At 47.3% G+C, this 27,395-nt stretch overlaps 1 protein-coding gene and 1 long non-coding RNA gene across 3 annotated transcripts in view; one reads left to right on the forward strand and one right to left on the reverse strand.

The window, feature by feature from the left end:
- Nucleotides 1-27,395, reverse strand: part of ANOS1 (anosmin 1) — a 163,057-nt gene that overhangs the window by 17,682 nt on the left and 117,980 nt on the right. For both annotated transcript variants that reach the window (XR_012067469.1, XM_072956008.1), the window contains exons 5-9: nt 24,108-24,292; nt 21,576-21,705; nt 8,104-8,309; nt 6,654-6,798; nt 431-577 (exon numbers count right to left, since the gene is read on the reverse strand). Coding sequence is in view for 1 of the 2 variants with exons in the window: in XM_072956008.1 (XP_072812109.1) it covers nt 431-577; nt 6,654-6,798; nt 8,104-8,309; nt 21,576-21,705; nt 24,108-24,292 (813 nt within the window). In the remaining variant the exon portion in view is untranslated. The remainder of the gene's footprint in view (nt 1-430; nt 578-6,653; nt 6,799-8,103; nt 8,310-21,575; nt 21,706-24,107; nt 24,293-27,395) is intronic.
- On the forward strand, nt 2,932-17,566 carry LOC140691833 (uncharacterized). Its single transcript, XR_012067476.1, has 3 exons — nt 2,932-3,187; nt 3,332-3,408; nt 17,371-17,566. It is a non-coding gene; the product is annotated as an uncharacterized lncRNA (long non-coding RNA).

Here is a 27,395-nt window from a genome sequence, read left to right on the forward strand (position 1 = left end):
TTTATAAGATAGAAAGTCTGAAGGCAGCTAAATGCTTGGCCGTGATTGAATCATGACATATACTATGGTATTTCATTATGTCCACCAAGGCGGCAATTTAAAAATAGTATAAAAAATGTATGACAATATAGAATGCAAATATAATACGAAAACATGTTTCTTTCACACACACATGACTGAAAACAGAAGCATAGGAAACTTCTGAAAGGAAATCCACTAAGACGCTATTTCCATGAAATGATACTGAGAAGATAATCTTTTTTTTTTTTTTCTGTTTTCCAAATTATTTGTGATGGAAAAAAGAGCACGTGAGCGTTCTGCTCAGCCCTGTCTTCCGTAATGCCAGCACGGTGGCCCGCTGCTGGCTCCTCCGTCAGCGCGCTCCTTCCCGCGCGCAGCGGCCAGACAGGCGGACCGTGCGCTCACTCACCTTCCGTCTTCTTCCAGTAGACCTTCACTTGCAGCTGGCTGTCCTGGTAGAACGGGGCTCCGATTTCCAGGAGGCGCGAGGGCCGTCGCCTTTGGAAGGGGGGCTGTACCTGCACCTCACTTTTCCTAGTTTTCCCAAGGTGGTGTTCTACAACAAAGCACGACATTCTCGTTTACCTGTTCGAAATAATCAAGGAACCTGAGAGCGGTCCCAGTGTGTTTAATTCCCGCTGCCGTTCATGCATGCTTGGTGCCTGCTTTTAAAGTACAATGTGATGCAACTACAGACGCCTTCACGCTCAAGCTGGTAACACCTCCCCCTTCGTAACAGGCTGGAATGAATACCCAAAAGTAGGCTGTATATATTATACGCAATCCCCTGATTTAAACTGCTAATCAGCCTACATTCACCGGCCTTGAAAGATGCTCCGATTTAGGTAACAGGTGTACATAGTATTTCTCACATACATTTTTCTTTTGTAGTTACGCAGGAAGTAAACGAAATAATATTCAGATACCATTTCATGAAAACAACGTAGGTAGCTTTTCACAGAAATGCCCACATGATACGTCAGGCCTGGTGCAAAGAAAGAAGCCTCAGCTGTGTCAGGTGAGTGGTGGAAAGCACAGACTGCATCAACCCAACGGACTTGCAGATCAGTCACAGCCACCAGCAGCCACTCGCTGTCCTGTTCAGACTGGGGACAGACGCCCAGGACTGACGGGTTACTGTGAGCTGTTCAGACACGCAGCACAAGAAACGAGACGCAGTGGCATCTGGACCTGCAACTGGGGAGTGGACCGTAAGGGCCCGTTCACTCATCCATTCATTCTCTTCCTGTAAATGCTGGTGACCATGTCCTAAGCGCAGGCACTGAGCGGAGGGCTGGAGATACAGAGCTTTTCTCCCTCAGGGCTCTTGGGAGAGCGGAGTCCTGTCTGCAGGTAATTACCGCTTGCAGGGCAGGGCTGGGCTGGGCTGGGCTGGGCTGGGCTGAGGGATGCGCCCAGGGCGGTGGGGGCACACTGAGGGGGCAGCTCAAGCTGTACTGATTAGAAACCAGTAAGACCCATGTTCCAGGATTTTCTAACAGCGCTGTGAGGTTGGAGTTATTGGGAATGTGGAAGGAGGAGGGAAAGATTAGGGTGAAAGGGGAGACGGGGTGAAGCAAGAGAAAGGAAAACTGAGGACCCCTGAGGAACAAGTGCATCGAACGTGAACGTCTCCCTACACAGGCGGGCCCGTTAAGTCATCCACCCAGTGGATCTGATTAAAAGAAAAAGGACACTTACATTAGCTGGGTTCATATTTACAATATTTTAAATAATTCAGATGAACGTCTGGATACCTGAGACACATTTACTAGGTGTCAGGGTTCTGCACCCAAAGCCAGTGTGTGTGTGGGGGGGTTCCCCACACCACCGACTCTCGGACACCGGTGGGGTGTCCTACAGTTCAGCTCAGTTCTGATGCGTTCTACCCACAGACGGCATCAGACCCCAAGGGTCGGGGCTCCTAAAGGCTCAGTCCCTAAAGACCACGTCTCCCACCTGCAGACACCGGTCCCAAGTCTAGGTTGTCACCTGTGCATCTGATGACCTCTTATAGATCAAAAGTTCCGAAGACCCCCCCCCAGACAACCTCCTTAGATGCAATTAATTTGCAAGAGCGGCTCATAGAACTTAAGAGAAATATTTGACTTAGTAGGTTACCTGTTTATTATAAAAAATGTATATAACTCGGGAACAGCCAGATGGAAAAGACACAGAGAGCAAAGGTCCAGGCGAGGGGGGTGGAGCTTCTATGCTCAGAGCGAGTCACGCTCCCAGCCCACGGTCACCAACCCGGAACCTCTCTGAACCCCATGCTGGTAGATTTTCATAGAGGCTTCAATCCACAGACACAACTGATTAATTTATTAGCCACTAAGGACTGAACTCAACCTTCAGCCCCTCTCCCTTCCTGAGAGGCGGGGGTGGGGCTGAAGGTTCCAACCTTCCAATCACTCCTTGGTTCCTCTGCCGAACACCAGCCCTTAGATGCTCTCCAAAAACCACCTCATTCACACAACAAAAGGCACCTGTATCAGTCTCATCACTTAGGAAATTTCCAGGAGTTTCAGGAGCTCCATACCAGGACTGTGCCAAGCCAAGTCAGTCTTACTCTAAATCCCAGTCAAGTCAGTCAAAGGCGACTGCTTGCTACGAGGTGCTGCGCCTCACCCTGCGGACACAGCACAGTTAGCGTGGAGCCCAGAGGAGGAGCCTGGGGCTCAGAGAAGACTCACAAGACTTCGGAGCAAAACGCATCCCTTTCTTGGCCCCACTGTGGAGTTCTAGAGTCCTGCTGGCTGCACCTGAAGCATTTTTGTGTAAGATTTTTCACAAGCCCACTTATGCGGCTAATGCCTTTCATAATCTGTGTTGTTAAGAATTCGCCAGCGGGTAACCAAGACAGTTTAGATAACCATGTTTAATCTCTGTGAATTCTGTCTTCCTGCTTTCCTTTACATCCCGTACACACTTCCATTTTCCAGCATAGACGTAAGAACATACTTGTAAGTATCTATCTATCTCAAGACTGAAACTTCGTCGCTTTATTGAAATCATTCAAGCACAGAAATGGATGGATGAGCCACATGCAGAAGGCAGAGAAGTGATGCTTCAGTCCTGGGAGGGTGTCCCTGACTGAGTGTGTCCGCCACTTCCCGCCAGAGACAGAAATGGAACACAAGCCATTTCTTCACGTTCTGAGAAGGTATGAGGTCTGATTTATACCCTCTAATAGTCCTAAAAGTTAAGAGAATTGAGCGACTAGGCTGTTTTTCTGAATGTCAGCATTTTGCTAACCTTACAGATTAAGAGATTCAGACCATTTTCTCTCTGCCCCATTTTTATTTAGTTCCAGTTGCATGAGGCAACTCTGTAAAACATTCGGCACCTGTCAACCCTGGAAATACTCCTCCTGCCTCCAAAAAGGCAAGTCATGTTTCCACTAACGACAGTATTGTGTCTTTCTTCCTTCAAGGGACCCTGTTCTAAAACCGGGTCAACATGCAGCCTTTGCTTGCATAGAAATATTTATCAGTAAAACACCTAGTAGCCTGCAGACCTGGAAAGTATAATTCAAGAAGTAATTCATATGCTGACATTTACTGCTGTCCTCCCTGAGAAACAGAACTCCCCTTGCTCACACTGTGAAGCTGTAATTACTCCTTATTTCCAGTTGGTCCGAGATATGATATATATTGTTCTTGTAAAAGTCATATAAGAGTGTTTCTGAGATTATGTATCAACATGGGGTCAGAAATCAAATGCATCACATGGGGTCAGAAATCAAATGCTGACACTCCGCTGTATGCTGCCTGATCCTTTGTAAAGCCAGTCCCTTCCAGAAGCTTCCTGACACCCAAATCGTATGTGTTATGCTGGAACTTTGCACTGTTACTTCCTTGTTTTATATATTTTTTTTTCTGAATGCACATGACTTGCCAGCATAAAGCAGTTAGTAGGTTCACTGTCATGTCAGGTAAAATGTTACTACTTTTAAAAGAGGGTTAGAAAGTGACCAACACTCAGCGTCAGCCTCCCCGATGAAGAGGAGCTGGGGAGGTTGCAGGTGAGAGAGGGAACACCTCACGGCCTGGGTGCACAAGGACTTCTGGAGCGATGCTTACGGCTGCATGGCCACACAGACATACAGTCCCTCTTCTCTGACCTAGGCGAGACCTTGCTTCTGTGCATTACTTTTCAAGGTCAGGAAGGGCTGGGTCTGGACCCACACGGTGGAGTCCGCCACGTGTGAAAGGAAGGACCGTGCCCCGACATTACAGAGGACAGGAGACGAGGGGGCCGGGCCCACCCGGTGGAGTTAACCCGAGATTACAGAGGACAGAGAAGTCAGACATGGTGAGGGCACAGGTGAGCTTGTGTCCGCGGGGAGCTGTGTGGCTTACCGAGGAGGCGTTCAGATGATGTGGCACCCTAGGACCTAAACTGAGAGGAAGGTTTGTCATCACGCTTGCGAGGCTGGGAGAAGGCACTAACTACAGAGGGTCTCACCGAGCCGCTTACGGGGTTGTGCGGGGTGCCCGGAAAGAGGGAGGAGGCCCTGGGTGTGCGGTGCAGGCCCAGAGTCCCAAACAGTTTTCTCTGTGGGCTGGACCATGACGAGGCCCCAGGTGACGTGACCTCAACAATCTCACACTGTGGATTTCTCTCTCCTTGTTCTTGGCTGTGGGCATAAACACACAGGAAATTGTGGGAGCCTGCAATCCCACGCCAGTGTAACAGGGAAGGAATGCTGTTTATTGCAAAAGCCAGAAGGAGACTAAAAGGCAAACTTACTTCACACAACAGACGAAACCCACCACCAGCAGAGAAAAGCAGGGTTCTGGGAGAAGCAGAACTTTAAGGGGTTTGAGTCTGAGAAGAAACGTGGCGACGAGTAAGTGGGAAAATGTACAGGATGAGATCTGGGGAGGAGGGGAAAGAGAAGACGTAGGTGTTGATCTTGAGAGAGGAACTGAGAAGACAGAGAAATCCATAATATGACTAATATTTTCTAAAGAACAGTTTGGCAGCTGTCTACACAAGGGATATTTAAGAAAGAGTGGTAACCGGTGCTAATTAGGAGATTATTTCAACTTAATAAGAAAGTTGACAGTGGCCAGAACAAGGGAGAGCACTGGTCAGATCCCACAAAGAATCGGAGGTTAGACAAAAGGGCTTCCTAAATGAACTGCATTTCTGGAGAGAGGCACCTGAAGAGGGGCCTCTCCATCCAGCACAGGCAGTAATGTGTGTGTGCGTGTATGTGTGTGTCTGTACATGCACACACACACAAATGCACGGTACGTACACCTGTATAATGTGCACGTAGTCTGTATAGGATACACTGTACAGTGTGCGTGTGTTTATACTATAAAAGAGTATAGAACTGTAGAACATAGTAAATGCACCACTAGACAGTTTGATGAATGGAGGACTACATTTAAAAAAAAAATCAATAAAGCTACTAGAAAAAAAAGAAAGGAAAAAGAAGGAAAGAAAAAAAGAAGGAAAAAAATTAAGCCACTAAATACATAGAAATGTTTCCATGAGAATTTTTAGGTCTAAGGGGCACCGTACCCAGATTTATACATAGAAATAGTAGACCTTTCCAATCCATTTACTGTCCAGAAGGACTGTTTCTCACGTCGGAAGGAAGCGCTGTTTCTAGAACTCTCTGAGACCACCGTTCCCCGAGGACCTGCTCGCCGGGTCCTGTTTCTGCGCTGTGCGTGGCCAGAGGTGACTCCAGGCCGTCACTGCGTCAAACTCTGCAGACCCAGCCTGGCCTCTGCTACACGCAGACAAGCTCAGCACAGCTTCCCAGGCGGACCCAGGCCCTCCAGCCTCGCCACGAGCAAAGGCAGACACCAGGGCCTGGCCTGGCCCTGGCTGCCGTCGAGCCGCGCGTCCCCAGAGCCCTGGCCGGGAGCCTCCCCGCGGCCCTTCCAGCAGCCTCACCTCGGAGCCGAGCCGGACACCCCGAGGAGCTCATGCTGGCTCAGGGATGAGCATCTTAGAAGACTCTCCTGTTGCTTCGCCCAGTTGACGGCAAACAGACTAGCTTAGAAACATTGGAAACGAGGAAAACGGATATTGGAATGACCCAGCCCTGCCCCCAGGGGAGTATGAGGTGGCCTTTGGCAGTAACTGTGGCCACTGTGTGAAGCCAAGAAAAAAGGGGCGTGTCGTGTTTTTACGAGGGAAGCAACAGTTTCCAACAGCTGAACGGTGGGGATCTTCCTGAGAAACAAGGTCACCTCTGCCTAAGGGTCCCAGATTCGTACATACACACATTCGTCAGCATGAGGCCTGCTTTCTAGGGGAAGGTACGGCTCAGTGGCAGAGCGTGTGCTTAGCACGCCCAAGGTCCTGGGTTCCATCCCCAGTCCCTCCATAAAAATGCAAAACAAAAAAAATACTGAGATGTGTTTTCGTGTCAAATTTCAATTCTGACACCAAAATACTGCACATAAAATAGATAAAAACCTTAAGAAAACTCAAAGGTAAAGCCTTCCTGCATCATCTTTCAAAGGACACAGTGACACAGCTGTGGGTGTGAAGACTTTCCATGTGAAGTCTCCAAATCAAACAGCCCTCAGGCTGCGCGGGGCCGTGACGTGGCGCGGGCTGGTGGGAGGCCGCGTCAGGAGGAGGATGGGGGGGGCACTTACTGTTGTGGGCGGCGCGTGTGGACGTGAACTGCAGGGAGACCTTGGCGCTCTTGAGGCGCGTCTGGCCCCAGTACGACACGGCCTGCAGCTCCACCGTGTAGTCGCAGTCGGGCTGCAGCCGCTCCAGGGTCACTGCGCGCTGGGCCTGCAGGTGGGAGAGGGTGCTCAGACTCCATCCCACGCCTTCCTGCCGCCCAGCTTCACTGCATCGCCTCCCGTGGCCCCACCAGCCACACCAGCTCCCAGCCCGTGCGCCCTGCACGCTCTCCCATCACCAACTTTCCTAAGTCCTCAGCAGCTGAAAACCCAGTCTCCCCAGGGAGCCAAGTAAACATCACAGAAAGGCCCAGACACATTTTTTGGAAATCGTGTTCCCACTTCCATGACTGGATACTCTGCAGTAGCAGGGGAACGAGTGATTCTGCCACCCCAGCCTTCTCCTAGATGCCACCTCATGAGAAAAGAGGGCTGTTTCAAACAAACTAGTGGATACTTGTGTTAGCACAGACCTGGAAAAGTTACTAATTGGCATTAATTATATTTCTTGATATTTATTCTAAATCTTCTATGGGTAAATTTCCCCCAAAAGTTGTGAGAAAAATCGACTAGGCAAAACGCCTAAAGCTTTTTTTTTTTTTTTATGACTTGCAGGTATAATAACATAGTAAGTCCCTTATGAGAACTTAGAATTAAGAGAAATACTGTGTTTCTCTTAGAATTCAAAACGTTTGTCACAACATAGTGTGTGTGGTATCACAATGCCCCTAGGCTGAAAGGCGGCTTGTGTATAAATGGTGCAGGGGGTGACATTAACATTTATGAAGGGAAGAATGTGTCCAGACATCAGCCCATGCTTCCCAGCAGAGAACAGTCCAGTCTCAGGCGTGCAGTGTGCTGTATGAAGGGCATCGTTATCTGAAATTGCCGAGCACTGAATCATGTAAGTGAATCCCTTGTTGAAATTCCAGTGGCCCAGCCACATGCTCGTGATAATTCTGGGTCATGTGGGATCACTTTTCAGGGAGAGCACAGGGTTTTCATGGGCATTTCAGAACTAGGTTCAGTCTGGGTTCAATCCCCAGCACTGCCATTAAAAGTAAGTAAATATATAAACCTAATAACCGCCCCCCACCAAGACAGCTAACATGTCCATCACAGGACATTCTGAACGATGTATGGCTGGACACTGTTTTGTCCCTTTGATTCTGGACTCATGCCGGCCATTTGGATCTGAGCAGGTCAGCGGACTAAATTCAGCTGTTCTCACCTGAAATGTAGAAGGCTACGTGCTTGGCATGGTCCTGTTTTCTGAGCTTCCGCCGTTTAACGGGAGGGGATGGGAACCTCTCCTGTATCCACCCCTCTTCTCGGTTCATTGAGGCCACTTTCACACCGGGTGCCGTGAGTTCAAATGCCCCCCCCGCCCCCCGTCCTCCGAGTTCGCACTCACCCCGTCTGTAGTCTTCCTCCTCTTCTTTTTCGTGGGCACAAGTGACTTGCTGCTGACCATCCAGCTCCAGAACACCTTGTAGTGGTGCACCGGGATGTCTGGCTCCTCGGGCAGGTCCCAGACGACTGTCACCGTCACGCTCCCGTCGCTGGTTATGCTGGAGTTTGCAAGCCGGAGGTTGGCCGGAGCCGGTGGTGCGGACGGGTCTGAAATCCCAGGAGAAAGACGGGCCACATGACTCAAGTACCAAGGATGACCACAAAGCCACCGTCTCTGCACGTGTAATGACAACACAGTCAACCCAGGAAGACTGCCCTTTAAATGCAGAACAGCTGAAAACACACACTAAGTCCCCTTTTTAAACCTCAAACTGAAATACAGTGTACAAGAGAAATGTGTTGGGGCCACACCTGTCATTCAAGCATTTGCACAGCACTGCAACCCAGCCAATGTTCACTGTACCAAAACTGATCGATTTCTGTAAAACACGATCAAGTTCCATTTAAGTTGGTTGACATTAAGTAAGTAAGCGAAGTCAAAACGCCTTTGAAAATTCTGAAAATCAAGACAGAAAGCTCGGGCCAGCTCACACGCCACTGTTTTCATATGACAGGCCTGTAGCTTTCGATTCTTGCATCAAAACACAGGAATGGCAGCCAACACAAACCACCTTTTGAATCCACATTACAAATCGGATGACGGTTGGACATGTTTGTAATCCCACCATTTCTAGGTTGCCACATAAACCAAGACCTTCTCCACTGTCGAGAGAGATGAGGTTCTGGAGCGATGACTCCACAAATCTCCATTTAAGACGGATATAAATGATGACTAAGTGTGTGTGAAGCTGAGGGTCTTTCCTTCATTTTGTTGGCCACAAATTGAGCAAGTGTGGATGCCGCTCACCACAAATGATTTACAGATGGCTTGTTTCAAGATGCCTTCCCAGGAAAATGCTGTCAGTAATTCTAATTGTCATACCATCTGCATCGTAGGTACAAAGTTACATCTAACTTGATATAAATGAAGAAGACTGAAAGAAGTACCCATGTTTTTAAGTCTTGGGATCATTTCTGTTTCTGGAATGATGGAAACATGAATTATTTTTAAAATCTGTTGCATGTCTGTATGATAAATAAGTTCTGGAGGTTTGGTGGTTTGCTCAATTAAAAAAAAACATTGCAGTTATTTTTCTAGACCAATGGCTAATGCAAAGTGTGTTCCATGATATTTTTGACCAAGTGGTTCTCAGTCAACATCAGGAACCCTCTGGGAGGGCCCAAGGCTGACACTGAGATATGCTGAGTCACTGAGTCTGGGTGGGGCTCACACCGATGTTCATGTTAAATATATGTAACCTATATTAAGTGTTCATGTAACTATACACATACACGTTTCCTATAAAACATGTTTTTATGTAAAGCACACACACAGTCGTGAAGTTGATGCTCCACAGGCTGGAAGTTGAGAACCGTGGCAGCCGCCCAAGAGCGGTAAGCCTCACTTGGTTCCGTGTGAGGGCAAACTGCTTGCTCCTGGCAAGCCCTACCCCAACCACCTACACGATCACCATTCTCGCCTTCAGTCACCCACCTACACGGTCACTGCTCTTGCCTTCAGTCACATTCCCCACGTGACTCCACGCCCTACCAGATCTGCCTTTGGTCCCTTCTCCACCACCCTCCCCCCGGCCCAGATCCTCCCCATCCCATCATCTCTATAGACGGGAGGGAGTCCAGCCTCGGCGCAGGGGGCCTCCTTCCATCTACACCCACTCTCTAGGGGACTCAGCCAGTCACAACTTTTTAAAAAAAAAAGTCTTTGTGCTGATGAGTCTCAAAGGACGTCTTCCACGTAAAATTTGCCCCTGAACTTGGGTTCAGGTAGAGAAGGGCCTTTCCACCAGCGCCACTTGGAGGTCTCGGAGGCAACCTGAAAGTAACGTGTACAACACCAGAGTCATGCCCCTCCCAGCCCCGCACCCCACCAGACACCCCTCTCAGGAAATACAGACACCTGCTTCCAGCTGCTCCCACCCCAGACCTTGAGGTGGTAGACTTCCTTGGTTCTCATTCTTCAAGCAAATCCTGTTGGCAGTACCTGTAAAATCTATCTGGAACATCACTGTCTTCACCAGAACAACGTTCCAGGCCGAGCTGCTGTCCTCTCCCTGATCGCTGCAGAGTCCTCCCAGCCTGTCTCAGCACAGCCGTGGTGATTCTTCACCACACAAGCACATCCTGGGGCCCCGCAGCTTGGAAGCTCTCGCATGTGGCCTCCCAGACCTCCTTCCCCGCCCTCACTGATCCCGCTGCTCTAGCCACACCGGTTCCCATGTTACTTATTGGAGATGAAAACCAGGATGCTACTTGAGGATTTTCCACTGCCTTTGCCTAAATGTCTTCCCCCAGAGACTCCCGTGCTGGCTCTTTACCTACTGCTGGTCGACCAGACTTACTCAGAACGGCTCCATGTGATTCCCCGCCTCACCAGTGAAATCTCACTGTGGTTTTCCCCTGCTCTGCTCTTTTCCAAGGCCCTTACAACCAAATGACTTACTGTATGTTTTATTTGCTGTCTGCCTCCACTCACGACAATAAGGGCTTCCCAGAGGGAGGCGTTTTTATCTGTCTCGTTCACTTCTGTATTCCCAGCATTGAGACAAGTGCCCAGGACACAGCAGGTGCCCAGCTGCATTTGCTGAATGAACAACAGAGTTTGCCCGAATGTTGACTTCGTTTTGTAAGGTGATACTTCAGTTTCAGGCTTAAGCCCTGTCACTGGGAATGGATAAACCGTTCAAGATCCTAATGTGAAGTACAATCAAAGGAGTGCTATTCCCCGTTCGAAATAAGAGACTCAAAGCGTCCATCATGTGACTCAGTCCCGAACCGACAACAGGTTGCTGCCGCCCTTTCTGAGAGGGAAGCCGGCTGGCACGCTCAGCACCACCTCAAAGCAAGAGAAAAATGAATTGCGTGAAGATCATCGCAGCCATTGGCATCTTCAGTGACACCCCTGGACGTGTCTGCTGAAGATTAGCTACGTGAATCTACTAGATACTCTAGGTTCATGGGAAAAGCTCAAAATCATCTTTTCTAAAGAATTTCCAAGTCTGAGAAAGCAGCTTCTATTACGTGTTTCATCATTTCCTTGATCCACCTCATTCATCGCATCGTTACACACCGCCCAGAAAAGACTTCTCAAACTTAGATGTGCTGATGACAATCCAGAATAACACCATCCGGTTCACAGAACATCATAAAACACGAAACGACGTAATTCATGAAAACATTAGGAAACTGTTTTCCAAAACTGAATTAGTATTTGCTAAACGCTTACTTGAAAGGAAAGCCCGTCTGACCGTTCACCATACCAAGGTGGCATACTCCTGTTACCGAGGAGACAACCCCAATCTCTTCCTCCCAAAAATAACCACCTGTAAATTACAAAGTCAAAAGGGAAGAGCAGAGAGCATGTCTTTATTATCGCCCCAATTACCCTCTGTAAGCCAGCTCGTCATTTGTCCCCTAGTCACGGCCAACTTCGGAGGAGAGAGCCAGTCTCACCAGAAGGGTGTCATTCAGTCCTAGTGAACGCCCAAGCTGTAGTCATTCACTGCCTTGTGAAATGGGTCCCTACCTTACGGAATAAAGTAGGCTCACTTTCTTGAATTATGCAAAATCTTTTCTTTCAGTTTACATACAGTTTTAATTGTATTAAAATTTAGAAATGGGGTTTGAAGTTTGCATGTGGAAAAAATTACATGTATATCCGGATTCCACATTTTGATAAAGCCTTACAGGACTCTGTAATTTATTTGGCCTCCTTTCTAACTGCTGAGGATGGCAAGGGTTGGACAGGTGCAGTGACCTGCCCGAGGTCATTCACGTAACTGGGGGCAGAGCCGGGAGGACAAGGACTGGAGGCTCTCACGGTGCACCCCAGCCACACCTCTCCATGCATCACATGTCATCATTGTAACGATGGGCCACTGTCCCTCCCAAAGTAAACCGGTAAGGAAGGCCCTTGGCTGGGGAACATGCCCGTCCTAACAGTCTAGTGCCCGTCCTAATAGTCTAGTGCAGGGACCGACAACCTTGTGTAAGGGGCCAGACGGTAAACATCTGGGCTTTGCAGGCCACACAGTGTGCGTCACAGCTTCTCCACTCCGCCCTGGCAGCCTGGCAGCAGCCGTAGACAGGAGGTAAACAAATGAGCCCCGCTCTGTGCCAGTGAGATGTTATACGCAGACACAGGCAGCAGGTCACTCAGGGACCACAGGCCAGATTCCCCACCGCTGACCTAGTCTTTCCAAAGCAGTGACACCATCTAGCTTCCTGAAACCAGACAAGACTACTGCTTAGTCCTGATTTTATAAGATACAGTTCTACTTTGGTTTTTAAATGTTAGCAGTTTGTTCCCATTTTACAGATGGGGAGACTGAGGATCAGAGAGTCTAATTCACTAGTTCAAGAGTGTAGGGTGAGAGGGTCAGAGTCACAGCACAGGACCAGGGCTCCTCCATCCCCTTCTCTGAGGCTTAAATGAGAGCATTTCTCCCCATCACACTTCTCTCTGCTTCATCCTCTCCCCCCTTACAGCCGTCCCAGGCGTCTTCAGAGACACCTCAGAAAGCAGAAGGCAAGCACACTTTCAAACATAAGTGAAGGAGTAGGGCTGTACCAGCTCCTTTTACGACCTGTGATTTCCAGGGCAAGATACACTCAGTGTTTAGCATGGATTTCCACCTTCAGCCTTAGAAATAGTTCCTCTGATTAACGATCATATGTGGTGCTTTTGGCAAAGGAAGGCGGAACATTTGGGTTTCAGAAAGACGGATTTAAGGTTTCGTCCCTGAACCTCTTGTGGTTAACAGCACAAGTGGCAAAGTGACAGGCACTGTGGGCCTGCAGTGGGCAGGATGCCGAGCAGAGTCCCCTGTCAGCCCCGGACAAGTGCAGGCCTGTCGTCGCAGTGATGTGAAACCTCATGGGAAGGGAGCCCTTCCGCCCACCCTGGGAGGGACCTTAACTTCACTTGTGATGACGCAGACCCCTCCAGGTTTCCAGACGATGCCATTTGTTAAGTATGGAGACCCACCCCCAAGTCAGATGAAAAATGGAGTGGCGTTCAAATGGCGGGAAAGAGAGAGACCTTTAGATGATCATGCTTGAGTGATGTAAGTAAGACAGAAAGACAGATACCATATGATACCACTTCTATGTGGAATCTAAAAAATAATACAAATGAGCTTATTTACAGAACAGGAACAGACTCACAGAGAGAGGAAACACACTTACGGTTACTGAAGGGGAAAAGTGAGGAGGGATAAACTGGGAGTTCGCGATTAGCAGATACACACTACTATATATAAATTAGAGAAACAAGGACCTACTGTACAGCACAGGGACTCTATTCAACATCTTGTAATAAACTCTAATGGAAGAGAACCCGAAAAAGTATATATATACGTGTGTGTGTGTATATATATACACAGCAGCACTATTTACAATAGCCAAGACATGAAAACAACCTAAATGGCCATCAACAAATGACTGGATAAAGAACATGTGGTATATTTATACAATGGAATACTATAAAAACCCATAAAAAGAATAAAATGCCATTTGTAGCAAAATGGATGGACTTGGAAATCATCATTCTAAGTGAAGTTAAGACAGAATGAGAAAAAAAAATCACATACATACACACACACACACACACACACGTATATATATCTGAATCACTCTGCTGTACACCTGAAACACACACAACATTGTAAATCAACTATACCTCAATAAGAGACCTTTATAAATAAATAATCCTTAACACATATATGTGTATACTATATATATGTATGTATACACAGACCATTAACAAGTATATGTGTGTATGTGTACACAGAGAGAGGGGAACAAGATAATGCTTTAAGAAGATGAATGTTAACTTCATTACGTGTTTGATTTTCTCAAATGATGTCCATGGAACAAACTTCTGCTAAAATGAATCAGAGGACTACCTCTTAGGCGCCAGTGACCAAAGGCAGGTATATTTCTAAAGCACTGATATACCCAGTCTCACATTTTCCAACTAATTAGTAGGTTGGTTCTGATACTTAAACTTTTTTTTCTTTCTAAACACAGCAGTTGGGATAATTTTCCTTTCCCCACACAAAGAAAAGAAAGAAAAGGAAGGAAAGGAGAATGGGAAGAAAGAAGGAAAGGAAGGAAGGAAAGAAAGCAGGAAGGAAAGGGAAAGAAAGGACGAAAGAAAAGAAAGAGATAAGAGTGTCACCCCGCAGTATCAACAGAACAACTTAGGGAAGGTGCAGACGGTGGGCAGCAGGCAAATTTCCAGCCATGAGCTAGTTTGGGGACACATGCTGGGCGCGGTCTTGCCAATAGACAGGCACACATAGAGCAGCTGCCCAACAGTGTAACAAGTCGTGGGTCCCTCTGGAGCGACAGGGAATTTAGGTCTCCCACTGTATCTGTTCTGTTACTGACACTCTGTAACGTACACGGGGTGACAGCAAGTCTGATACTTGTACACTGTGGAAACAGTGATGTCTGCCTTCTCCTTTTTAAGGGATCCTATACATATGGGGAAATAAGGGGGAAAAGATGCAGGGGAAACTTTGAATTCGGAAGGCAGTGACTCACAACTGGATTATGTACATTAGAGGATGTATTAAGTTAATAACAACAGGAGGTGGATTTTTTTTCTTTATGAGATCCCTTAAAAGCATATAATTTCATAGTGTTAAATTGACATTGACTTATCTCAAATGTCCAAGCAAATGTGTGCCTGCTTTTGGAAACAGGCAAAAAAAAAAATGGATCCACAAAACTATCAGTGTTCACAGCAGCACTATTTACAATAGCCAAGACATGAAAACAACCTAAATGGCCATCAACAAATGACTGGATAAAGAACATGTGGTATATTTATACAACGGAATACTACTCACCCATAAAAAGAATAAAATGTCATTTGTAGCAACATGGATGGACCTGGAAATCATCATTCTAAGTGAAGTTAAGACAGAATGAGAAAGAAAAAAAATCACATCATATCACACGTATGTGGAATCTAAAAAACGAAGTCACCAATGAAGTTATCTACAAAACAGAAACAGAGTTGCAGACATAGTAAACTAACTTAGGGTGACGGTGAGGGGAAGGGATAAACTGAGAGTTCAAGATTTGCAGATACTAACTACTGTATATAGAATGCGTAAACCAGAAGTTTCTTCTGTAGAGCACAGGGAACTATTTTCAATATCCTGTAGTAACCTATAATGAAAAAGATTATGAAAAGGAATATATGTATGTATATGTGTGATTGAAACATGATGCTGTACACGGGAAACTGACACACTGTAAACTGACCAGACTTCAAAGAAAAAAAAACTGTCAGTCTTCCTTCTTTTACTGACAGACACACAGAAATCGTGTGCATGGCACTTTATTTCCCAGATTCTGTAAACTTGTAAATAATGCCTTGTAGCAGGCAGTAGTCCTAGTAATACGTATTTCCAACACAAAACCTGCAACATATGCACATTTTTTTTTGCCCTGTCCCTAAGTAGCAGCATGATGGAGAAAAGGTTACATGCCAGTTAATGCCAGATTATGTTTTCTCTTGGCACAGCTGTCACTCCAAACTGATTCCAGGTGTGTCTGGGCCCTCTGTTATTTAATAATCAACGGGTTCTTACTCAGAGAAGTGGACAATAATGTGAAATGGATCTGATATTGGGCAGGGTGATGGGACCGGAGGGGAAAGTGAGCCTGGAAAGGCCTGTCTGTCTCCACCTGTTAAGTCTGTCCTACGGAGGACCAGGACCAGGACCAGGACCATCCAGGAACACAGGGGCTCCTTTCATGATCTCACCAAATTCCGTCCATGAAACCATTAATCTACTTATTTTACACCACAATTCAAAATACATTAGATACGTTCTGTAAGGGGAATCACGTAGATAACTGAATAAAAACAAAATGTGAACCACAGATGCTCTTGGTAACCCACGCATTCCATTGACGTTTAAATGCTAGCCTCCCCACCCCGAGCCTCTGTCTGGACCAGGAGCAGGCCCCGCCCACAAGCCGGCCCCACCCACAAGCAGGTCCTGCCCACGAGCCAGCCACGCCCATGGATGGGCCCCGCCCACGAGCAGGCCACGCCCACGAGCAGGCCACGCCCATGGGCGGGCCCCGCCCACGAGCAGGCGCGCGTGCCCCCAGTAGCCTGCAGCCAGGACCGAGTCGCCCACGAGGAGGAAGGCTTGGTAACTAGCGCGAGAACGTGCCTTCTGGGTTCTGCCTGCTTTTCCTGGTTACACATCTCCTCTAGCCCCCTATTTCCTGCATCACCTCCTAAGTCAGCCGCTTTCACTGACAGCTTTAACTTGCATCGGTGTCTGGAGGAGCTCCGTCTCTGACAGGTAGTCTCCACGTGTCTGAAGTCACATGTGCAAACGTCCTTATGAATACAGACGTTTGCACACCTGTGTTCTGAGGCTGAAACGGGAGAGACCCTAGGGTCTGGCGGGCTTGGTGGCCAGAAAAGCCGTTCACCCCAGGAGTAACCTAGGAAGGCCATTCACCATGTGGAAGGACCACCACTTCCATTTTCTCCATAAAGAGACAAAAAGTCGAGAAGGACTACATATAAAGGACAGTATACATTAGTCTGTTAAAATATTTGTAATGTTAACTTTTAAGGTTGAAGCCAGTTTTCCTTCTCAAGTCTCAGGGAAAAAGACAGTATAGAGAATTTAAATAAGTAAATAGAGAAATTACCCCAACCTCTATTACAGCCTTTCCACTACCAGCAAAAATTACTGATTTTACCCATTCTACAATCGTGGATTTCTTCTGGGGAGATGTAGGGGTTAGCAACAAAAACATCCCCCCAAAATGGTATTCCCTTGGAAAGGAAAAAGCATGCAACTGATTTACCAATCTATGAACAACTCAGAATTTTCTCTAAAAACAGGTATTTGGAGGGTTAGCATTGAGTTACAGGGAAACAAATGAGTTAAAGGGAAATAGTTAACTGAGTAGCCCATCCATTCTGGCGAACCACACACTAATTCTGTATTTTAACGGGAGCACAAAGACAGACAGACAAGAATGTCGGCTTTTCCAAGAGAATCGGGAGTACAGCCTGTGAATACCCAGCAGCACATGTAAACTAAACGAAGCCCATTTTATCACGTTTTTCTCCTGTCCTGTTTCATTTTACTTTTACTTTCAGGCGTCCCTGGAAGATGGAAAGGATCCGGCCCGTTCCCTTGACCCAGCCTGACATGATGCAGGCTGGTCATCTACAGAACTCAAATACACTACATCACTGCCCACCCTTTGCACAGATAATTATTTTGGAAGCGATATTTCTTTCTTAATTTTAAACTAGGAGAAGACTTACAACTGGTACAGCGTCCAGCTGGTACAGTTGTGGAGCACAGCAGGAATAAGCGGGCTTTTATAAAACAGAAATGCAGCAGTTTTGGAAGCACAGCAGTGACATTAAAAAGTGGTAAGCCCCCACCCATCCTTCCATCTACCTCACTACCGGGAGCCTTCCAGACTTTAGTTCCCGTGCTCTGGAAACCAAATACTGCATGAGGGTCACAATTGATGCTACTGTGGTTTCGGTGAAGAGGCATCATGAAATGAGGGGAGGGTACCAGATCCGCTCAACGTCGGAAGACGTTCACAGCAGGGTACACCATGTATCTCCCCACCTTACTCCATTACAGGCACAAAGATACAAAAGTGCTTGCTGGACAAAAAAATTGAACAATCTTATTGAAATATAATTTACCTACCGTACAGTTCACGCACCTAAGCATGCAGGCCAACGAGTTTCAGTGTTTCCTACGCTGTGCAACCATCAGTATCATCCGTTTCAGAATGATTCCATTACCCCAGTAAGATCCTTCCTGCCCTACTGGGGAGACTTTATGGTAGAAACCAATTTGTTTTTATGTCTTCAGCTTCTAGTTCTACCGCTCGTGTTTCTCGACTGCAACCCTACGGGGTGTCCAGAGCCCTGCCCGTTGGTCCCTCCACCCCTCAGAAAAGCCTGTGTGCAGAAGAGGCCCCAGAGCTCAGCAGCCACACTGACTTGGAAAGGATGACTTTTCTTCTGGAAATATGTGTGTCCCCCTGGAAAGGAAAGAGTTTTCCCCTTAAACCCTTGTCTCAGGCATCTCTGTTTTAGTCATTGGCAGCACCATTCTGTCAGTGGTTGGTGACAAAAGAACCCTGAAGACACGCCCTCCCTGCAAGCCACTGGCAAATTCCCGGATCCTGTCGGATTGCCCTTTCCACACGTACTCCCCCGACAGTTCACTTCTGCCTTTATCCAGGTTACATCATCTTTTGTTGTTCTTATATCCACTAGCTGGCTGTGTTTTTTAGATTCCACGTATAAGTGATGCCATTCAGTATCTGTCTTTCTCTGTCTGACTGACTTCACTCGGCATAATGCCCTCCAACTCAGCAACGTCTCGCACCAGGAATACTGCCTTGGTCTCCCACTGGCATCCCTGCCTCAGCACCCTCCACCTTTCATCTGTCCTCAACACAGTGGCCTGAGTGGTCCTAACCCTACTGAAATCTAAATGCCATCACGTCAGCATCTCCCAGCCACTCTCCATCTAACTCAGGAAGAACCACACTGTTACCAATAACAATGGAGGCCCGCAAATCCACCTCCTTCTTTCCTGTCCATCCTCATCTTCCTCTGCTCCACTCTCCAGCTCGTCTGCTGCTCTCTGAATCCTGCACACCCACTCCTGCCCCAGGACCTTTGCATCTGCCACCTCCTGGAACGGGAAGGCTCTTCCTTCAGATTGTGGCAGAGCCAACTCTTCACTTTCTTTATACAAACATGTTTTCTTTGCCTGCCCCCTCCAAACTACAGAAATCAAAACCAACCTCCTCTCCACACATCTCCTGTATTCTGTTCCGTATTTTTTTCAGAGTCAGATATCACTGTCTACCCAACTATATGGGAGGATTTCATGTATCTTATGGATTGTTTACTGTGTCCTCTCGCCTCTAGTTAGGATCAATCTGTGTGTTTGTGTTCCACAGGAGCAGACATTTCTGTCTCTTCTTTCACTTATGCCCTCGGTGCCTAGAACAGTGCCTGACACATAGTTGGTGCTCAACTGTAAACATTGTTTAATAAAAAAGGGAATGAATGATGAGTGGTAAAACAAGATTCAATAACGCTTTGTTTCTGCCTTTAAGTTCTCCCAGGAAGGCAGGGGAGATTTTGCAGGATTTTAAAACTGCATGATGGTGATGGTCACATGACCTAGTAAATTCTAAAAATCACTGGCTTCCACACTTAAGTGACTTTCATGGTAGGTAAATTGTATCTCAGCAAGGTTGTGAAATTATTTTCTCAGCAGGACACATTTCTACATCCGAGGAACTGACTGAAGAAAGATGTGGTACCGTCTTGTCCACAGTTAGACACGCCTTGGAAGAAACGCCTTCAACTCTTTGTTGGAGCTACTACGGTCCCATCATTCTGTGAGGCTCCTTCACTGAAAACGGGAGAATCTACTACAAATTCTGGGCATATATTTTTGGTTTGCCCAAAGTGCAAGAACTGAAGTCTGGAATGCTGACTGTTGGGCGCATTTGTAATAAGAGCCAGAAATAAGGCAATTTAATGGTGACTGCAAGACTTCCCCGAGATGGTGCACAGCCATTCACCAAAGCCCATGAAAGTGTGAGGGCTGCAGCTCTAACTGTAGACGGTTGAGGTGCTCAGATTCGCCAGGAGTGGTGGGACAGCGTGGCCCTGCTTCTTCCCCGGGATGGATGACTCTTTGGCAGCTGGCAGTCACAGGACTGACCCTGGGGACTGTCCCAGGACCTCTGCCCAGCTGCCGCACAACTCTCACAGGTATTCACCCTCTGTCCCCACAGGCCAGGGGCTGCATCTGTCTCACGTCTGCATATGCAGCCTTGATCTGATTTTCAGAATGGTCTTCTAGTCAAAAAAGCTAATCTGCAATTTAAAAATCAAATGGCAGTTGCCTTCTCATGTTTCTTTTTTCTAGGAAGACACTGCCTCTGCTTTTAACTCTAAGGAGACTTATTTGTGAATAAAGTGTGTTCTATCAAAAAAAAAAAAAAAAGCACCAGACAAGATCCTGTGGGCAGGGGGACAGGTGGCAACACATTTGACCACAGCACACCTGGGTCACGTTTGAACCATGAAACTCACGGTGAAGAGTGCTCAAGCCCCGTCTCTCACCTCTGAACCCACCGTCAGTTATTCATTAAATCCTCAGACCACGGGGAGGAAGCCTTCAGACAGGGAAGGACGGATACCCTTGTTTTTCACTTCACCCTCCGGCTTACTCAGTGTCTCCACCCCAGTGGGGGTGGGGTAAGGACGCACTTTCCCTTTCTTAAAAGAACTCTTTAAAAGAAAGACTTGAAAATCTACAACATACACTGCAATAGAACCCAAATATTAAATTATTCTGGATGCAAGTTTTCCACCTGAGACCTATGATTATGCAGAGAAAGGGGTGACATTATCATCTAACAAGGAATGGACAGACTAGCGAAAACATACATTCTCCCCCAAATGGAACAGGCATTGCAAGTCACAGCAGCCAGTTCAAACCCTCCTGTATTGAAAGATATGACTGACATTATACGTCTTACATTATTCATCAATATCACAGCTCATGTTTGAGATAAATTTAAGTTCGCTTCCATGTAAGGGGATTATGCTGATTAGTGACTAACTCACTGCTTTACATCCACGGAACTGGACCGTGATGATGACCAAGCAGACATACTCATTCAGAACGCGCACAGCCGTCTCAACGCAACTGGAGAAATAAACACGGAGCTGTTATTAACGTCCAGCCAAATTATGCCCTTCAACTGTTGCCTGAGTAACTCCACCCGTAACACTGTCAGTATTCATCAGAGCCCACAGAGGCTTCAGAACAGCAGTGAAATAGGCACCGAACAAAATGATGGCGATGATAAGGCGGCTCGGGAGGGATTTAAATTCCGGAGGTTATGAAACAAAAGAGATTAATTCACACTCAATTTGGCAGCTGTTTCAAGAAACCTGTACAGTCTGATGCAGCAGAAACTAAACCTTTCCTCCAAAAATTAACTGAGTGGTGCCAGAGGCAGAATATCCTGAGAGACCCAGGGGAAGCTGGTCGTGGAAAACCGTCAATTCCACGTTGAGAAAACCCATCCTGTCGCCTCCTGCAGTCTCTCAGAGGTAAAGGCCCAGTGACGGTCCTGACCATAAATTCACACGGTACCTTCAAACACATCTGGTTCCCTCTGCTGAGAATGGCAAAGCCACCTGTTGGCCAGCTGTAAATCTGAACTTGGAGACGTGATGAATGTGTCCCCAGGTGTGCGCGGGAGGCAGAGGACAGTCGGGATGGGACTGACCTTTGGAGGAGCGGAAGTGTTTGCTGGGGGCTGTGAAGCCCCGGGTCCCGTGCACGTTGACGGCAGCCACTCGGAACTGGTACCACCTGCTGGGCCGTATGTCGGTCAGCTGGACCCGCTCATCCGTGGTCTGAGGGGACAGAGCACAGAGAACCCTTTTATCCTGACGTGCCCATCAGGTCTGTTTTAGAAACACTCTAACTCATCCGCCGGTGCAACACAGCCGTGACCTCTCCCACACGCCTGGATACCTGCAGCCAATCCCACTAGTCATCAGAGAGTTGTCAGGAAGGTTTCAACTGCTAAGTTCCATTCCTAGGTCTTTCATCCGAAAGAGTTAAAGATCTCTGGAAGGCAAGGTCTTCTGAGGATTGCTTGGGCTGTTTTTAAATCCAGCGACTAAAAACAGCATTTGAGGATTACATCAATCAATGACACACAGAAATGAATAAATATATGAAGTAATCATGACATTAGAGAGAAAATGAAATCATCTCTACACCGTAGAAGGAAGGCCTCCTACTGGCGTGCCAAATTTAATCCTGTAAGTAGGTACGCGAACCCACACATTTCAGTTCTGGAAGCACACTGCCGCCCTAGACTTTTCTGTCTTTGAATTTGAGCAAATCATGTAAGATCTGCAAGGATCCAGTCATGTTCCTACAGGGTGAGGTCTGTTAATATCTCTTTGTCCAGTATATGTCCAAGGAAGAAAACTGGACTCTGGGAATGGCCCACAGCGTTTGCTGTCGCTGCTGCTACGTCCCAAGATACCAGGTAATGTTAATGGTCTTCCCACTGCCTGACTTCATCCAGCTCAGGGCCCACACACCCGGTGCCAACCACGTCCTACAGGAGATCTGGAACCTTCGCCTCGACTCCAGGGAATGAATGCCGGCACACGGCCCCACCTGTGCCTAGTGCCAAACTCTACCTGGTGCTCAGTGGGTGACACTGGGGAGGAGTGAGCAGAAACACTCCCAAACCTCAGTTCACTAGAGCTTGCTGAAGAGGGCTGTGCTGCGTACTTCAGCTTTCAAAGGAAGCTCAGCATTTCCGAGATCAAAGGAAGAAGATGAACTCTCGAGCGTGGCTTTCTACCTCATTTGGCAGAATCTGAGACAACGTGGTCACCAACTGGTTCACTTAGTTGGAGCCTTCAGTTTGAGAAGCTCACGTCAGCACAGCAGCCATAGCACTGAGCAGACAGAGCGAGGAAGCACAAGGTGGTGTCGCCTAGTGAAGGCAGGAATAATAATAAAGCAACAACAGTCCAAGGCCTTCCCTCTCGCTCCTAAACAGAGGATATGAAGGAGGAGGTCTGCCCATCAGTTACTTTCATACGTCTTTCCATTTAAACTTTGGACCTATTTGGAAATTCCATCGTTTGGGAAATTTGTAAGTGATACTTCCGTAGCCCCCTTGAAGGGAGCACACCATGGAAGTTAGGTACAATTTGGGGCTGCATTCTGAACATCTTTATGTTTTATTCAAGCACAAATTTTTAACAAAATAGTTATAGAATAGAATTACTAAATTTGACCATTCCCCCCCCCCCCCCGTCAATTTACGCTCTTTCTTTTTAACGTCAAATTTCTCATTTATTTTCAGGTCTTTATTGCTTATCTTTTTTGAGATACTACCATTTGGAAGAAAGACTAAATTCCTCTTCCAAACATCTCAACACTGAAATTTATTTTATATTTACTGAAAAAAAAATCATGGGAATCTCATCCTTGGGGAAGGATGATCTGATCACCGAGAGGAGAGGATTTTTCCCTCTACGGATACACGTGGAGAAGGCATTTTAGTTGTTGAAAAGCATGAAATAGTTCCATATTGAGAGTTTCTCCCTTTTCCCCATCCGTGGCGTTTTTTGGCAGCTGGCAGTCCACTGAACAGCTCTTAAAACGAAAGTAAATATTTTGCTTTTCGAATCCACAAGACAGAAGAGGAAGACGCCCTGGAAGATACACCATGGGGGGCTGCCATCCAGGTGGCCTGCCTGTTGGTAAGTTGACTCGGATGAAGGAGGGGGCACTTAGAGAAGGTTTATGAGCCACTGGCTCCTTCCCGGTAAGCCCTTCTGGGATACGGCTGTTACCCCACGCCCCGAAGCCCTGTGTGGAGCACAGGCTTAGATGTAGGAGAAAAACCGGGGAAGTCGTTCAGGTGATCAGGTGTCACATGAACCAGCACTCTGGGTGTTGCATTTCCCTCAGTTTGGATGGGTTTAAGTTTATCTCAAGGGCACGTGGTTCTGGGCAGAAATAAATGTGAACGCTCAGATAAAAAAATTATCTCCCTTCTGATTGCACTGTGGGTAACTTAAGCCAACAGTCAAGTTCTAGTGGTACTGGGTTCACGTATGGAGCTCACCCTGTCTTCCGCCGACAGCACGATGGTCCACGCCAGATTAAATTATTTTGGCAGTCACACTATGCTGACAGAGGCAGAGCGAGTTAATCTTCTCTCTGCAGGTGTGTGGGAGACACTACTGCAAGGGAACAAAAAGGCCCACAAAGCACTGACCTGGGCTACTGTCTGCCAGTGTGTGGCATCATCTTCGCTCGGATGGATCCCATAATTCCACCGTCTCTGCACCACGTAGATCACAGGCTCGATGGAAATGTTGAACTTCGAGGACCACTTAATCTCCAGCTGTCCAGACTGCAGCTCCGTAAATCGTAACTCTTTCCTGGGCTTCAGGGGGACACCTGAAACAGAACCACGCCAGTGAAAACCAGCCGCAAGGGACTCACAGTGGAGGTGACACTTGAGGGAGAAAAATCTACAGAAGAGGCAGATCCCGTCTAATGACAACTGATCCTGTTTCAGAAAAGCGGCTTCTCCGTCTCAAGGCGTCACCTTTGAGATCTTCTGACACTAAGTTCCGTTTCACTTTCCCATTTCTTTAGAGGGTCTGAATCGAGTCCTGATTCTGGACGAGTTTCTGTCTCCCCAGTAAGCTTGACAACTCCTTTACGTGCAGTCTTCTGAATCAGTCATGTTACCAAGCTGCCCCACGGGAGGCTGACGGGGAACTCCCACGAGCAAGTGTCATGGAGAGCTGCCAGTCCTTTTTCCCACTTACGGGCTCCATCCCTACCGATGGACCCCAGGGTCGTTGTGACACCGGTCCTGAGTCTGCCATCCTTCCCACCTCGGGGAGTTTTCCTTTCAAGGTAAACATTACAAAGCCCACCCGTCTCACAGGGTCAAGTCTCATGAGAACAATTTCCAAAGCCTGGGTCTTGTGGGTTCCCCAGTGACTGCTGGGGCCCTCCCGACAGACTTACCATTTAAAATTGGAAAATGATGAATTTATAATGTTTGGTTTTGGCACGCCTGAGTGCCTGGCTTCAAAAGTCCCTCACAGGTGTCTCATCTGAAAGTAGTTAATCATTTTGATTCCTTTTTCCCCTGACAGTGCGTGCAAGTTGCCTGGTGACTGCAAGATTTAAGAACCGTGGTTCAAAATCGTAGCCATTATGGAAAGGAAACTTTGAAACAAACGTCTCATACTAACAGGACATATAAAACTAACCGACTTCGGTAGGGCCTGTGGTACCGTGATGTTCACTGCCATCAGAACCAGGAGCCCCAGTGGCTGATGAAATCACTTTCTGCTGAGAACGAGCGTCTGCCTAAACCACTGACAACTCATTTGCAATGGCTGCTTCAGGAGGCTGCGTTTCTTTCTCCACTTCTTAAGTTTAAACCAAGGAAATGGGGACACGTGCAAATACAGACTCTACCTAAGAGCTGATGCACATTAGCGGTGCGGCTGAATGTCAACTCGTTTCACTTTGAACTTCGTTCAGGCTCAGTCTTATGAAATCTTAAAGTCATTAAACACTGAGGGGTTGGATAATTTTAAAATGGCGTCTGTACATCTGCCCAAAAGCTCACTGACTTTTAAAACCTCTTCTCCAGAGAACTACAGTCCCTCGACCAGTAGCAGCCTCCACTTTGATTTGCCGACAGGCGATGTCTGTATATACGTTGCCTTTCCTTCACCGTAAACTTGCCTTCCCCAGTCCTTCCTGTGCCTTCATGAAGTGGGTGAGGGGTTACGTATCTACATTTGGAACACCAGGGAATGGAGTCTGAGAAAGATCAAATAAATTGCTTGGAGCTATGACCCAATCTCCAGTTTCTCTCTGAATTTTATGTTTCTCTCCACATTTTCGAATTAGGAAAAGCCACTTAGGAAGGGAGAGAAAAGAAGTGGTTTTCACAGCTCCGAAAATCCCTGGGACGTCCTGGTTCTAATGTCTCTGCTGTTCCTGGTTGCCCTGGGACTTCCGTTTGTCTCTGGTCCTGTTGTGTGAGGCCCTGCGTGAGTGTTCTCAAACTTGGGTTGCAAACTTTTCTTCTCGGTGCATAATCTTACAGTAACACCTTCATGACTTGAATATTGCTGCTAAGCAAGGGTCTCTCAAATCTATCCCCTGTCCCTCTCTGGGCTGCCGCCCCCTCGCCCCGCCCCCGTCCACCTGCACAAGTCCCATCTCAGGTGCCCCTCCCCAGCACGTGCCCCCTCCCCGGTGATGCATCGTCACTGCAACTCTAGGCTCTATGGAGAACCATGTCATCTTGTTCCTGCACCTACCAACATCCACACTGCACAGCATCCTTCCAGGAATCCCTAAGTCTTTCTGTCTCCATGGCGACCACCTGTTCTAGGCACTTTCCTCTCCTGTCTGGACTCTCACGATAGGCTTCCAACCCATCTCCCTGCAAGTCCATCTCTTTTCTAATTCCCTCTGCACAATATTTGTGGTTATTTTCCTAAAGTAAAAGAGGAGGCTGTCCTTTACCTTCCCTGAACACTCAACTGCATCCCATTTTCTGTAGGACAAAGGGGAACGTCTCTGTATCTCCCTCAAGGCACCCATCTTCATAAGCTACTCCCCATTATCTTTCAGTTGACCTCCTGGTACGTTGTATGTTCATTGCACACCCTACCTTTAGACCCACCCAGCTTTCCCAGAAACTCACTGCCAGCGACTTCCTACTGCCACGGCCTGTTTATGTGATTGCTTTTTTCACTCTGAAATGTTTTTCCCTCTATTTTCTGACTACAGACCCTTGGACACTTCCTGGCTCAGTCCGAAGGCCACCCTTAAGAGCCACTTTCCGTAAACCTCCCAACTGGAAATAAAGGCTCCATTCTTCCGTCCAGCTCTTCAACATTTAACCTGTAACTGTCAAAACGTGCATTTCACCGCCTCTGGCCGCAATAAGCTGGTTTAATGCTGTCTGTCTTCCCCACGAAGCTACAGACCCAGAGGTCAAGAAACGTGTCTCCTCCCTCCCCACACCTCACGGTGTCCTCGGAGAGAGCATGCTGCAAGAGCAAATGGTGTAGAAGTGTTGGCTGAAGGAACGGCCTAACCCTTCTCAGTCATCTGTCAAGAACACAGCTGGAGAAGTAAGTGGTTATAGGGGAAGAGGGCGTGAGAAGGGATACATCTGGGAGTTTGCGATTTGCAAATGTTAGCCACTATATGTAAAAACAGACGTAAAACAAATTTCTCCTGTATAGCACAGGGAACTGTGTTCAATATCTTATAATAATCTTTAATGAAAAAGAATATGAAAACAAATATATGTATGTATATGCATGACTGGGACACTGCTGTACAACAGAGACTGACACATTGTAACTGACTGTACTTCAATTTAAAAAAAAAAAAAGACACCAGAACACTGATGCAAGTCCTTGCAACAACAGTACACCCCTCTCTGCTCAAGGTTCTCCTAGGAAAGGGGAGGACTTTCGCAGGTTATTCAGCGCCACCTTCTCTAGCACAG

The sequence above is a fragment of the Vicugna pacos genome, chromosome X, assembly GCF_048564905.1.
Source record: "Vicugna pacos chromosome X, VicPac4, whole genome shotgun sequence".
Lineage (NCBI taxonomy): Eukaryota > Metazoa > Chordata > Mammalia > Artiodactyla > Camelidae > Vicugna > Vicugna pacos.